The following is a 15,942-nucleotide window of genomic DNA, read 5'->3' as shown; positions in this document are numbered from 1 at the left end:
AATATTTCGTAAAATATTTAGTTTTTGATAATCTTACCGTAATACTTCTATGTACAGAATAATGAGACAAATCAATTAGTATAAAAAAAAAATTGTTTTTAAGAAAATTATTTATAATGTATTTTTTTAAACAATTATTTTTTTTTGGCATTAATTAATTTGTCTTATTATTCTGTAGAAGTATTACGATAAAATTATCGAAAACTGAATATTTTACGAAATATTTAATTTTTTATATCAAGATATGTCAGATTAAAATATAAAATAACTCAAAAAGTACTTAATGAAAAAATACTTTATTCGACTGGATGGATTAAAATGGGCCACCCAGTATATAAAAACCTAGAAAAAAAATCTACATGCGTTATATATATATATATAAAGTTACATTTATATAAAGTAAATGACATTTATATTTTTGTGTTCACGTATATCGTTATCAATGATGAAGGTAATATGAAAAGCAGCGACATAACTGCTAATGATTTCAGTAAAGGATTGACTTTCGGAAAGTGTGTCTCGAAGGCAGGAAAGACAGAGAGAGAGAAAAAGAAAAGATAAGTTAAGCATGTTAATTGTTGTAATTTTTTCCGATAGTCTAAAGTATTGTCGAATTTTGTAATGTTGTCGAATCTTTGAAACTCTGAGATTTTCGATAGTGCAACAACATGAATAAGAATACAACTCGTATGAAACGGAATCCTAAGGAGACTGCGAATATCTTTAGTCAGCTATTTCTCTGGTTCGTTAATATACGTTTAATATAAAATTTCGAATACATTTTTAGCGAAAGACATGCGAGATTTTTTTATTCTTCAGAGAGAATCTCAGTTTCTACTAAAAAAAAGTTTAAAAAAAGGCCCAAGTGTTTTTTCTTTCTTGAAAACAAAATCTTTCTTGAAGAAAATTTATAATCTTAAGGAAAAAAGAAAAGTACATAATACAGAGAATTTAAAGAAATAAAACATATATTTTATTTAATATATGGAGTGTTCGAAAAAGATGATACTAAATTTTAAAAATATGTAGTACTCGTAAAAACGAAGCAAAAAGTCTTAAAAAATAGTACTCCAAAAATAATTTATTGCCGAGAAACGGGGAGGGCACATCGAACATCTGCTCTAGATTGAATTTATTTAATAACAAAAAAATGTTTTATAATTCAGAAATAAATGGTTTTTGGAATATTACTTATTAAAATTTTATGAACACCCTATTTGTCAAGATATACATTTACAGCTATACATTAGGACATGTGTAGTACATAAAATTCTAAATAAAATTCTATTTAAAAATTTTGTTGTGGATTATAAATTGTCTAAAATAGAGACTTTATACTTTCCAATTCTTTTTATATTACATTAATAGAAAATTAACAAATTATTTTGCAGATAAGAAATTAAAAGAACTGACGTTATGTAAAATTTATGTTTAGTCATGTCCTTATCGTTTTTTTTATACATAGTATAAAAAAATCAGTTCTAACCATTATTTAGCGTAATTATAATTATCATTATATATGATATTTTAAACTATATCCTGTTTTAGACTGAATATGCATCGCTGCACATTATCATATCGTATTGTTCTTGTATGAAAAGCAATTTATCTTTTTTCCTATGTCTTAAGAAAACTCCTCGAAACTCCTCGAATGTCTTAAGGAAACTAATCGATTAATTATAGTTAAAATAAATTATATTTAAAGTAAAGTAAAGTATATTCGTGATGGAAATAATATATTTATGGGATATCCCTATAGATTATTTAGCTAAACTTTTCGATTTCAATGAAAGAAAGAGTGATAGTTCAGGAATTATACTACTTCGTATACTTTATATACATTGGCGAACTTGAAATAGATTTACAAGATAATTATAAAGTATATTTTTATATAGAATGTATATATATATATATATATATATTATGTGTACTAAATATATGCGAATAAACTTTTCTCGAGACACTTATACAGATAATTTTTTTCCAGAATTTTATGTAATTATCTTTACCACAAATTTGATCTTAAAGTAAAATTTATATTATTGTTTCACGATGCGTGCACAGGTGGACGCTAAACTTGTTTTTAAAAAGCTCAAAGACAGATCTGGAAGAATCTGACATTTATCAACCTTTAAAAGAAGATGAATCTGAAAAAGTGACAGATCATCTCGAAGAGTGAGTATTTTCTTGCCTTTATTGAAAGCGTACAAACATAATAACGTAATAATTATTATATAATATATTATATCAAATTATAATATAATATAAATAATATAAATAATAATAAATAAAATAAGGAATACTTTTAAATTAATATTAACTCTGATTCATTAAAAGGTGTAATAATATTTCGTAAACATCGTAAGCATAACAATCTTCAAGCAAATAAAAATATTTTTCTTCGAGAGTTATATTACAAATTCGACAAATATATCAAAGACTTTTGGCAAAAATTCATAAAACCCTTAAGATCTAATATATTCATTTAGATACGAAATAATTACGGGAAAATATTTTTGAATTGAACTAACTTGCCGCGCAACTTCCTTATCTCCAAAATTATTTCAAAGCACGAATGCCTAACATTTTAATGCGTTTGTTTAGATGCTGGAATCGCGAATTAGAAAAGCTAAAAAAACTCGAATATACTGTGGATAAAGACGGGCAGAAAGTGCCGTTGAAGAGAAATACACGTCCGAGATTGTATAAAGCGCTCTTCGGCGCCTTTTGGTTGCCATATTTCATTATCGGAATCTACATATTTATACAGGTAAAAACTATTAGTAACTTTGCAAAAGAAGCACCAAATGCATAAGAATATCTGCTGGTGTTAATATGATATTAAATAAAAAAAAAAAACAATTAATTAAATATCCTATATTGTCCGCGTTAATAGTTTTCGCGTTGAAAAGAAGAAAAAAGAAATAAGAGAAAAATTTATTCCCGCAAACCCATGTAACAAAAAAATATTTATCAAATTAGATTTTTTTTTTGCTTTTTAGATTAATAAAAGATCGTATTAAAAATTTAATATTAATCTCGATGGTTCCCCGTTTTTAGGCATGCATATTGCATATTTTGATACCGATTCTGCAGGGTTGGATCATCAGCTATTTCATGGGGGAATCAAACGCAACGAACATGATAGGGAAAAACAAGACAACGATTTATATCACTTGCTTAGTGATCTGTACTTTTTGTAGCACTCTGTTGTCAAACCACACTACAATAATGTCACAACAAATTGGCATGAGATTACGCGTTGCCTGCAGCTCCCTCGTCTATAGAAAAGTAATGTTATAAATAAGTTTTAAACCTTAATACAATAATCTAAAAAGTCTTCTACGAAAGAACGGAAAGATTCCCTTCTTTCTATTCAAAGTATATTGTCTATTTAAAGTATAAATGGCGTCTGAGGATCAATTCCGACTATTGTGCGATTTTAATTAAATCTTGCGTGACACGCTTCTATATTGAATAAGTTCAGTGCGAAAGATTCATCGATACAAATCACTGATGTGATGGAATTTTTATAAAATCGAAAGGGACTGATTTTACTGTTGAAAAAATTAATTTAAATGAATTTTCTTCAGTTTTTTTCATCTAAAAAAATGGGTTGCTATACACATTGAATTTACAATACCTATTCACACTGTTTATAATATTCACGATTCTTGAAAAAAGACGCATATATATATATATATATATATATATATATATATATATATATATTATATTAGTAATTACAATCTACATATTCATATACTTTATATCATAATAAAATAATATAAGATTTATTGCCATTAATATGCAATTATTAATGCATGTAATCATAAATTCAAACATTTGTCAATCATTCATCAATATTATCTCGTTTCATTGATTTTTGAACGCTTACTTCGCTTTAAATTTCTTCAACATCTATTTCGCAAATTCTCGTAACACGTAAATGCAAAATCATTGAAAGATTATAATAATAGAATTAATTATTATTAATAGAAATAACAAAAATAACTGTTATCTTCTTTATTAAATGTATCTTTCGACTTTGTTCGATAGCATTTGACGTATGTTAAATGCTGCAATCTTGCAAATATGTATAAAGGAATGACGCATTCTTTTTTAAATGCACCTGTCTTTCCAAACTCAATAAGCTACGTAGATAGGAAAAAATAAAATAAAAAAAAAAAATTATTATTGGTCACAATAAAAATTCATCGTTTTTTATTTTCGCGAAAAGTTACATTATTCGAACAATATTATATTAAATAACTTGAGAATTAAGAAAAATAAAATTATTTGCACTACTGGCTTTATCAAATTTGAGGGAATAAAGAGATTGGCAGTATCAGATAAAACAATTTTGATTTGTGTGTTTAAGAGATACAATTATTCCCAGTAATAAATCCTGTAATCGTTCTGGAAAACTGTTGCAGATATTGCGATTGAATCAAACATCTTTAAGCCAAACCGGTGCAGGACAGATTGTGAATCTTCTCAGCAACGATGTCAATCGCTTCGATTCATTATCAGTGTGTCTGAATTATATATGGATTATGCCTATCCAGGTAACGTTTCGTTTAGCAAAAATTATTTGTGTATGTGAAAAATTCAGAAACGGATAAACATTTTCAAAAAATATATCTTACGATTATGTTTTCTTTAATTATAATTTCTTAAACTAATTAATTCTTTACTTAAGAGAGTATTAATAAATACCTTAACTTGTTATATTTTATAAAAAAGTATTCATTTCTATTTTTATATTCTTTTGTCTCTTATTTCTTTTCCTTGAGATACAAATAAGAATACAATTGAGATTTACGTTATAAGAACGCAGCATATCTTCCGACGTTTTCATTATCTTCCTAAACATTATTTTATATAGTAAAAAGTTACCTATTAAAAAGTTTCTAGTTTTTCTCTATTTACTAGGTCATAATTGTGGGATACATAATGTGGCGGAAGATCGGCGTCTCGATTTTCATTGGCATCGGTTTATTGTTGATTATCAGCCTACCGATACAGGGAACTTTCAGTTTACTAAGCCATGACAACAGGGCCATGATTGCGCCACTGACCGATCGACGAGTGCAGCTGATGAACGAGCTTATAGCTGGGATACAGGTATCTCTGGAATATCTTATATTCGTTATTTAATTTACAATTTTAAATGAATTTTATGAATTTAAAATATTAAAATAATTTAATTTTTTATTTCACCCTCCAAAAATCCACAAACTCTCGTTTTTTTTTTTAGGTAATAAAAATGTACGCCTGGGAGAAACCGTTTAGCAAGATCGTATCGATAACGAGAGCGCTGGAAATTAAGAAGATTCAATTCTCATCGTACGTGCGCGCTGCGCATTTGGCCATCGCAGTGTTTACCGAAAGGCTCCTTCTTTACTTTACATTAATAATGTTCGTATTATCGGGAAATGATCTGAATGCTGATGTAACTTACACTCTTGCGACATTTTTCAACATTCTTCAACTCACTGTGGCCTCTTTTTTTCCGCAAGCGCTCATATCGTTGGGCGAAGCGATGGTGTCTATGAATCGATTGGAGGTATGTTATCGCTTTTGGAATTGCACTATAAATTTGATTCTCCTAGTTTTTGCCCTTGCGTATTTGTTGGATGATTAACGAGGTGTTCAACGCGCAGGATCTGCTATTGATGGACGAAGTAAATATGGAATGCATCAAGAAAACATTACGTGTGCGATCGAAAGACGAAAAATTGAACAAAGCGACTGCTATGAACAATCGAATAGACGTCTTCAACTATAAAACTTCCGAGCAGGAATTGTATCGTGGCCGTCCAGTTTGCGTGAAGCTTCATCGTGTCTCCGCAAGCTGGATCAACAATCAACTGCCGCCGACTTTGTGCAACATTTCAGCGATCATCAACCCGGGCGAACTGTACGCCCTGGTTGGCCCCGTGGGCTCCGGCAAGTCTTCCGTCCTCCATTTGCTGCTGAAAGAGCTGAATCCCGGTGCGGGCTCTGTGATTTTCACGCATGATATTTCGAAGAATGTTTCTTACGATAAATTGGTTAACGGTTATTACATGGACAACTTGAATCCGCGCATCTCCTACGCCAGCCAGGAACCCTGGCTATTCAATGGCACCGTGAAAGACAATATATTGTTTGGCCAACCCTTCGACAGGATCAGGTATACTGAGGTACACTGAAAAATATATTAAAACAAAAAAATATTCTTTTGATTTAAAAAATTATGTATTTAAGTATTTACAAAGGAATTTCAATCAAGCATTATTTTAAATATATTTGAAAAATTTATTAATTTAGTAAAATATATATATATATATATATATATATATATATATATATGTATGTATAAGAAAAGCAAAGTATGATTTATCTGCGAATAAAAAAAAATTTGTTTTTTATTTTTATCATATTAAATTATTTTCTTAAAAAAAAAAAATAAAAAAAAATGGCTGTTTGTCTCAAAAACGCAACTTCTTTTAATTTTAATAAATAATTTTTTAACTATAAATAAATATTTCTTTATATTAAAATTCTTAATATTTTATTTAAAAATATAATTTTTATTACATGCAAATAATAATTTATTTAATATAACAAAATGTTTTTGAAAACAAAGTATATTTTTATTTAAGTAAAAAAAAATTTGAACTAATAAAATGAATTTATTTGATTACAATAAATTTTATTTTTAGCGTAGTTATATCAAGGTTCACTAAATAAAAACTATATAACTTTTTTTTTCTTAAATCTATCTCTTTCTTAAATCTTCCAATCACTAGACAGACTATTGGATAAATTTAAAAACATTTTACTCTTTTCAGTTTTAAGTATTCTGATCATCTTGGCGGTTTCAGGTGACAAACGTTTGCGCATTGAGAAAGGACTTTCAACAATTTCCCCATGGCGATACGACAATAGTCGGTGAAAGAGGTGTGTCTCTCTCCGGAGGTCAAAGAGCGCGGATAAATCTCGCGAGGGCAGTCTATAGGCAAGCGGATCTTTATTTGCTCGACGATCCCTTGAGCGCGGTAGACACCCATGTCGCCAAACATCTCTACAAGAAATGCATCACCGAGTATCTCCACGGAAGGACAAGGATTCTTGTCACTCACCAGTTGCAGTTTATAAAACGCGTGGACCATATTATCGTGCTCAACCGAGTGAGTGTCGAAAAATTAAATTCAAATCTTTCATACAAAAATTTTATTTTATCGAAAAAATATAAGAACTTAGTATTGTCGACTGGCAAAAATATTAATCATATATTTTATCAAATTAATTGATTCTTTTTCTTTCTCATTGCTTGATATTTTCATAAAGTATTATATTTAATTCATGAGAGAATAATTCATATCAAAAATAAATAAATGCGCACATTAAAACTAACACATATAATAATAAAATTAATTAACATTTGTATTAACAAAAAATTCTTTTATTAAGAGATAATGAAAAAATATTTAATATTATTATTCATTATAAGATTATATGTGTTAATAATAAGAGAGTTAAATATTCTTTATATAATCTGTTTAATTTTGCTTTTGAAGGGTTTTGTGAAGATGCAAGGAAGCTATAACAAACTGGTGGAATCAAACAAAGATTTCATTCAGATGATGGATGAATTGACGACAAGCCATGAAACGCAAAAGAAAGAAGAAAACGCAAGAAGAATCTCGGAAATGTCTTCGAAGAATATTTCAGTATTCAAGCGTACTTCGGAAGTGACAATCGCAAGCTCCATCGTTGTAAGATAATCACTATTATTTGTTAATTCCTATGTTTTTTCATTGTTATTGTTAGACAAAAAAAAGGCTCAATATAAATCGAATTATTAGAAGTATACACTCCGTCCGCACAGCTGCATTAATTATTAAAGATATTTAATATAACTTTGCGCGGTATAAAAGCACAAATAATGTAATAATGAGATGTATATAAATAATGTATTAATTAGATAGTCTGAGTTTACTTAGATTTTATTTATTCTGATTTTATACCGCGTAAAGCTATATTAAATATTTTTGATAATTAATATAGCTGTGCGAACAGAGTATATATCCAATTATTCGATTTATATGGGGTCAATTTTTGTCCAAGTAAAAATCTTTCTGTATAGTATTCGGAGATCGACGATTCAGACTACGTGCAAAACAATCTGGACGGTGAAGCGATGATACACGGACAGGTATCCAGTAAAGTGTACAGACAATATTTTCATTACGGTGGCAACTATTTCATTCTGTTCGTGCTGCTGCTATTCTTCATCATCAGTCGGGTCGCTCTCACTGGCAACGATTACTGGGTTTCGTACTGGACCAATATGGAACATCTCAGGCAGAATCAAGACACTATCGATGCCACTCGAGTCAGTAACATGGACAGGCGTAACGACAGCTTCCTGGCATCGATCTTCATCCTGAATTCTGACGGTCTGCTCAGTACCATAGATGCTATATACGTTTACACATTCTGCATTGTCACTTGCACCGCTACCACATTGCTCTGCAGTTTCTTTTTCATGAAAATCTGCATGAACTCCAGCGTCAATCTATACAACACCATGTTCTCCGATCTGTTGCAAGCACGCATGTCCTTCTTCCACACCAATTCTTCCGGTAAGCGCAACAATGAATTGAATAAAGAAAAATGATATAAACAAAGAAAAGTATGTCATATAAGAAAAGTTTGTCAGATAAGAGAATTATAATAATTTCAACATTTGGATTATTTTAGAATTTAAGAATAAAAAGATTAAAATCTTTTCTTTTAAATTTCTTGAATATTATTGATATTATAATAATTCTTATATTTATCTACGATTAAAATACGATGATTGACAAAAAATGAATCTTGAATCGCGTATCTGTAGCATTACAATAGAAATTACAATAATTGAAATAATTATTATGTATAATAATTTTACTTTTATTCGAACATAAAAATCAAATCATACGAACTTTATAACTTTTATATTTTTCATAAATTCTTTGTCTTAAATATAACTTTTTTCAGGACAAATCTTAAATAGATTTTCAAAGGACATTGGCACAATAGACGAAATGCTACCCAAAATAATGCTAAAGGCACTTCAGATAGACAGTGCATTACTGGCTATACTAATCATGGAGTCGATACTTAATCAATGGATGATAATACCGATAATGATACTGGCTATTTTATTTTTTTTTATAACCAAGTCTTACCTTAGGACCGTTCAAAATCTCAAACGTCTTGAAGGAATAAGTAAGTATTGAGAGAAATAACTATTTATTAAAGCTTATGGCATACACAGCGATATTTTTCTTAGATTTCTCTTCATTTTCTCGAAGTCGAACTTTTCGATTTGAAGCTCCTACGTAACTTTTATAATTTAGAACTTTTTTAATTTAGTATTTTTTTCCATTGAACGCCAATATACCTAGATTCTAACGTCCTTGGAGCAGGTACACGAGCTACATGATACACTCGTGTTCGATATAACTTCGTTTTCAGGCAAAAGTCCATTGTTTTCACACGTAAACACTACGTTAAACGGATTGCCGACGATCAGAAGCACCGGCATCGAGAAGATGATGCGAAACAAGTTCGATGCATTACAGGATACTCATAATGGTGTATGGTATCAAATTTTGACATGTGGGACTGCCTTCGCTATTATTCTTGACACGATTGCATGCTTATTCATCGCCTGTCTCTCCTATTCCTTCATACTAATAGATGAAAATGGTATGTAATTTCTCTGGGATATTTTAATTTCGGAATATTCATCGTTAGTCGTTTCTACGCAATTTGTTATTTTGGAAAATAATAGATTTACAATAAATTAATGTTATATATTTTATGTTTGACAGATGTCAAAATATTTGAGAATATATGATATTATAAATATAAATATAGAGAGAAAATACTTGCGAATTTGTAAAAAAGAAACGATAATATATTTTACATTATACAATATAATGTTATACAAAATAATATCTTCTATTAAGTGGTAATCTCTTAGAATAAAAAAAAATTTTTTTGTTGATTTTTAGACAGCATATCCGGTAGCGAAGTAGGTCTGACAATTTCGCAATCACTGACCTTGACCGGCGGTCTGGAATACGGCATAAAACAAATAATCGAGACTTTCTCGCTGATGACAGCTGTGGAAAGAATTCTCCAATATACAAATCTTCCCGCGGAATCAGCTGTTATCTCGGATGACCCTCCGCTACCCACGTGGCCGTCTCAAGGGCAATTAACGTTCAAGGATGTCAGCATGAAATACGACAAGAACGATCCGTTTGTCTTGAAGGTGGAAAAAGCGATCACTCTATTACAATTCAATGCACGTCATATATTTCATCCGCGCATTATTTCGCAGAATCTGAACTTCTCTATCGAGCCTGGCTGGAAGATCGGTGTAGTGGGACGAACTGGTGCCGGCAAATCTTCGTTAATCTCCGCGCTCTTCCGCCTGTTCGACGAAGGTCTAAAGGGCGAGATCATAATTGATGGCCGGGAAACGAGCACGGTAGGTCTGCGAGAATTGCGCTCAAAGATCTCCATCATACCACAGGAGCCGGTGCTCTTCTCCGAGAGCCTGCGCTACAACCTGGACCCGTTCAATCAGTACGACGACGTGAAGCTATGGGAAGTGCTTCGACTAGTCGAGTTAAATGAAATCGCCCTGGACCACAACATTCTCTACGGTGGCCACAACTTGAGCGTTGGTCAAAGACAGCTCGTATGCTTGGCTAGAGCGATCTTGAGAAATAATCGCCTGCTCGTTCTTGACGAGGCCACGGCCAACATCGATTCGCAGTGAGTCTCGACCGAGTTTGACGATTCTTAGCGAGTTTGTTACAAATAAAACTCGAGTTCTAAAATTTAACGATATCGCAAAGTTTTATATCGAATCGAATCTTCAGCGAAAATCTAGACACGATCGACTTGTGGTCAATTTATGAATTCGATATTTTATATTTGTAATTATTCTAAATTTGTCTTTTTGTTTTCAGTACCGATGCCTTAATTCAAGACACAATAAGGAAGAACTTTAAAGACTGCACTGTCATTACAATAGCGCATCGTTTGAACACCATCATAGACAGTGATCGTATCATCGTAATGGAAAACGGTTGTATTGTGGTATGTATTTCGTTGAAACGTGAAAATATGATAAAAAGAATTTTGATTTTATAAAAGATAAATAAAAAAAGCTACACGCACAATATTCCTTTTCTTAATATAATTATTTTAGAAAAAAGTTTTATACGTTTAAATAGAATTTTAACAGATATTTCTTATAAAATAAACGATCAATGTTTATATCATATTGGAGTTTCATAGAAGCGATAAAGTATAATTAAATAATTAAAAATGCAATATAAAATTTTGATATTTTTGTAAGTTTTTCTTTTATATTATTGGACATAATTGTTTTAAAATCATATTATTAGCTCGTACGTAGATAAAATCAATAACTTTATAATATTTATTTTTCTTTGTTCACACTATGAAAAAACTTTTAGTATTACAAAGAAATAAAATTTTTTAAATCTTGACATTTTGTCAAGAGAATGAAAGAATCTGTATATCTAATAATCAATATACAAATAGGAATTTGGCAGTCCATACGAATTATTGCATAAACCGGACGGCTACTTCAAGCAAATGGTGGAGAAGACGGGCAAGCAAATGTCTCAGAATCTTTTGAAACAGGCGACGAAGGCCTATCAGATAAATGATGATGATAATTTAAATTTGAATCTATCAACGCAAAATTCTGGCGAGAGCGACATTATAATCACAGAACAAACCAAATTGTAAATTTATTCATACTAATAATAGTATATTGCATTTAGCGGAAACAGATTTGCAATTATTGTGAGATATCGTATTAATCTACTTACTATGCCTGTTATAATTTTTCAACATATTGCTAAACTGGTCGTAATTTTTTCCGACGTATTAAAAGTTACCTTTTAGCAGAAATCAATTTCGCATATAAACTAAACCGATCTATGACAGAATTACTGTATAATAGATTGTAATGTAAACGATATCGATTCATTAAAGTGTGCGTAATTGATAATGCTACTTGTTCCTGAATATTCAATAATACTACAATACTTGTAATATATGTGTCACTTTAGGATAAGTATATGTACATTATATAATTATACATGTCATCGTTGTGTATCAGAGATCATAATATACGGTCATTATATTAGAAGAAATTTGTCTTTCCAGATTTCTTATGCAGCCTCGAATCTTTTAATTTTGATAAGAAATAATCGTTCGAGAGCATCTCACACAATATAATATATACATTGATGTACTAGAAATAAATTATAAATTTATGCATAGCATGTTTGCACGATATCTCAAGTTTTGCGTATGTGTCATTTTTCTTATATAATATATTTTAAAGATATTTTTAAAAAGATAGAAAAATATAAAAAAGAGAGAGAGAGAGAATAAAAGAATGTATTGTATATGGGAGTGCACCTGTTTAACGGAAAATGTATAAAAGAATAAAGTTAATAATTACAAATTAAAATAATCTATTTCGCACAAATTAATCATGCATGTTAATCATTTAAGTTTTGATTGTAAATTTATTATTTTAGGTAAGATAAAAAATTTCTCTTTTTTATTAAAATTATTTTGAGAATTTTATAACATACCGGAACAATATAAGCGCCATTTATTTTGTGTGTGTGTGTGTGTGTGTGTGTGTGTAAGTACAATTACTTACATATTAACTCTAATTCTCCGTTTTTTCAATATCAATTAAATAAAAAATACATGTATACTTAATATTTAAACTCTGAAATGCGTCGCTCAGTCATGACAGACTTTTATAAAGTAGATATAAACTAATATCAGCATCGCGAAAAAGAGGTAATAATACTTGCGAGTGCCGATTTAACATACCCTTTTTTAAGGGTGGATATCTCGAATATTACAAAATGTGCGTGTTTGTATGTGTGTTATATAAAATATTATAAAATGGGCTATTTTTACTTTTTATAAACAATAATAGATAAAAATGATAAAAGATAGCGATTTCTCTTGCAATATTATTTGGAGCGTAAGAATGTTAAAAGTTTATTTCATATCCGTGGAATGCTACTCGGAACTCTATATAAAAAACCGGATGTGCGAACAAATTTACCTTTAAAATATTGTATTTAAATTAATTTATAATATATATTTGTATATAAAATTTAATATTTTGTATATATATATATATATATATATACATATATTATTATATAAATTAATATTATATATTACTATATATATATATTTTTTTTATTATTATATAAATTATATATTAATATATAAATTTTAATCAAATTTATATATTTATTATAATTTATCATAAGTTAATTTTGATTGATAACTTGGCTTTGAATCATTGTCAGTTAAAATTAAGTTAACGTTTAACGAACGATCGTAAAATCGCACGATCGTCAACGAGCGTGAAAAGTTTACGCTCATCTGCTGGCGACAATAATTACCAGGCAAAAAAGGAGTTTATCTTCTTACAAGCGCAAAAAATATCTTGTGCTTATTCATCGGCGATAAAAGGAATGTGTATCTCCTTTCTTTTTCGATCTCTGGTTAGAGATCGATCCAGAAAGTGGCCAGGAGCAACGAAAGGTAGGCCCAACTGGCCCGAAGAATTGTCAGGATTATAGGGACCATTAGGACACTAAGGGACAAGCTAAATTAAGGAAAAGGCTAAATATGATTAAAATACATAATAATAATATCCAACTTAAATTTTATTGTCAGGAAAATTAAAGAAAATAAAACACAATAATATTATAAAATATTAAAACATTATATTATAATTATTAAAACATTATATTATAATTTATATCTTATATTAAAAATATTACAAATATAGGAACATTTTTTTTTCTCCTAATGTCAAGTAACAATATGAATTTTTTAAAATCTTGTTTGACGTGCAAGATAATGATATGACGAGAGAAATCGATTTATTCAAAAAGAAACATATGGTTCCATTTGAAAAGAGATGCAATTGTATATGTGTTCATGGAAAAAGAAATATTAGAAGAAATCAAACATTATTGGCTTTCAACCTTCTTGTCAGTGAGTATAGTACACGTATACACAATCGTTAAAATGGCGATTTTACTGACAGAATCAGAAAACGATGGAACTGCAGCTACGAAGTTCCAGCTGTAAAATGGATGGAGATGGCGTACAAAACAGGGGTTCGCATACGTTCCACGAAAACATCGATACGGCTATGGCTGTTGTCATGCTGTCATGTTGTCACGCTTTGACAGCGTTTGTGTTGATCGTCCCAGCTCTGTGTTCCTGATATTAGCATTGATTGCGATAACAACAGAATATACTAATTGCAATACAAATCACGTGTGCTATTTATAATGGTGCGATCTAACAGTGGCAAACTTGAGCGATGAAGGTATCATAGACAGAACATAAGGATGGGACGAGGAGGGTCCATAAGTGGACTCCAAAATTAATTAGAGTCAAAATAATTTCCGCTACATTTGCGGCTCATATACAATACGGTAGTCACTAATAAATAGCCAATCGTTGAGCTGTATATCTCATCATTATCAGTAATCATCATATTATATAACAATTGTCAGCTGAGAACAGACGATTGTTGAAGCCAAGTAAGTTTTCGCAGAGTCGTCTCGTACCGGTTTCTTTCTCTTTATTACATTTGTGTCGTTTACAATGTCTTTCATTCATACTCCGATATCTTATTTTGTTTTTTGCGAGCTATTTTATTTTAATTCAAGATTTGCCGAACTGCTATCCATCTTCAAACTCGGCTCTCTTTTCTCTTTCACTGCTCTAAAAAATTTCGCGTTGTCCTCTCCTACATTGTCGTAAATATTTTAATTGGCTAGTAAAGTATTTTAATTCCTTCATATTTTCTCTCTTTTCATTCGAGACTGCAAGTCAATTAATGGAATCAATTATTAATCTTATTTTGTTTTATCTAATTTTTATTCATAGCACGACCCTTTTTCATTATTATTTTTGTTCATATTTTATGTTACTCATTGCAAGATTTCTTTTTGGAAAATCGTATCAATCGAGACGTATCAATTAAATAGATTTTCTTTCGTTGTGATAAGCGCTAATATAAGCGCCTGTGGGTACGCACACACTTTGGCACTCGCATACAAAATAAAGCTCTATATCAGGGATCGAATTATGGATACGTAATTAAAAAACGAGAACGAAAAATCTTTCTTAAAATATGATTCATCCGTTTGCTTTAAGGATACGTCTGAATAAAAATGAATCGCCGAATCTCCATGGATGAATTCTCTCTGATCGATGCCTCCGGATCATATTTTATTTTGACGTCACGCGAAGAACTCGAATAATAATTATTTCAGCTAAGGAAGATAAATGCCAACGTGCTGTAATAAATTTTCATTCATTGACGAAAGATAGTTCGATATCTTCAGACGGAAACGATTACGAATAATTGTAGATATCGCGATAATAAAACGAAAGCCTGTTATTTAGAAAATAATCCGTTTAGACTTTACTAATATGTGTTTAGATGGAAATGGTCGCCGAATCTTGAGCTGAATAAAATTTATATTAAAGCTCGTTACTCTCTCAAAAATATAGCTACCGTTAAGGAATCGGTATTTCCGTTTAACGAGACTTTCTTTCGTCGGTGAGTGCCAACGTGTGCGCCTGTAGATGTGTGCGTACACGTTGGCACTCAGGAGCGAAAGGAAGATCTATGCTGGAGCTGAAATAATTACGAACGATAGGATATCAGATAATAAAACAGAAGACTGTATTTTTAAGATGTAATGCTTTAAAAATTAGTTGGAAATTAAGAGCAATTAGAACGAATTTATTTCACGTAACTTTATGTAAATATTAAATATT

The 15,942-nt window shown here is 30.2% G+C and overlaps 1 protein-coding gene across 2 annotated transcripts; it reads left to right on the top strand.

Annotated features, from left to right (window-relative positions):
* The first annotated feature begins 520 nt into the window (after window positions 1–520).
* LOC138931853 (ATP-binding cassette sub-family C member 4-like) lies at window positions 521–12,573 on the top strand. 2 transcript variants are annotated; one of them, XM_070293038.1, is made up of 17 exons: window positions 521–742; window positions 2,065–2,175; window positions 2,605–2,770; window positions 3,097–3,291; window positions 4,437–4,568; window positions 4,936–5,127; window positions 5,261–5,569; window positions 5,667–6,188; window positions 6,873–7,178; window positions 7,569–7,766; window positions 8,138–8,636; window positions 9,034–9,264; window positions 9,514–9,747; window positions 10,056–10,318; window positions 10,388–10,827; window positions 11,025–11,154; window positions 11,626–12,573. In XM_070293038.1, the coding sequence occupies exons 1-17, from the start codon at window positions 669–671 to the stop codon at window positions 11,833–11,835; spliced, it is 4,212 nt and encodes a 1,403-aa protein (XP_070149139.1). In that variant the 5' UTR covers window positions 521–668; the 3' UTR covers window positions 11,836–12,573. The 2 variants fall into 2 exon arrangements, with proteins under 2 accessions (XP_070149139.1, XP_070149138.1); XM_070293037.1 differs by having other exon boundaries at window positions 3,061–3,291.
* Window positions 12,574–15,942: the final 3,369 nt, after the last annotated feature.

Source organism: Polyergus mexicanus, unplaced genomic scaffold (assembly GCF_030449975.1).
Source record: "Polyergus mexicanus isolate NDT 795.1 unplaced genomic scaffold, iyPolMexi1.0 SCAF_3, whole genome shotgun sequence".
Classification (NCBI taxonomy): domain Eukaryota; kingdom Metazoa; phylum Arthropoda; class Insecta; order Hymenoptera; family Formicidae; genus Polyergus; species Polyergus mexicanus.
The sequence above is the reverse complement of the archived record's forward strand: the minus strand, read 5'-3'. Positions and strand labels throughout refer to the sequence as shown.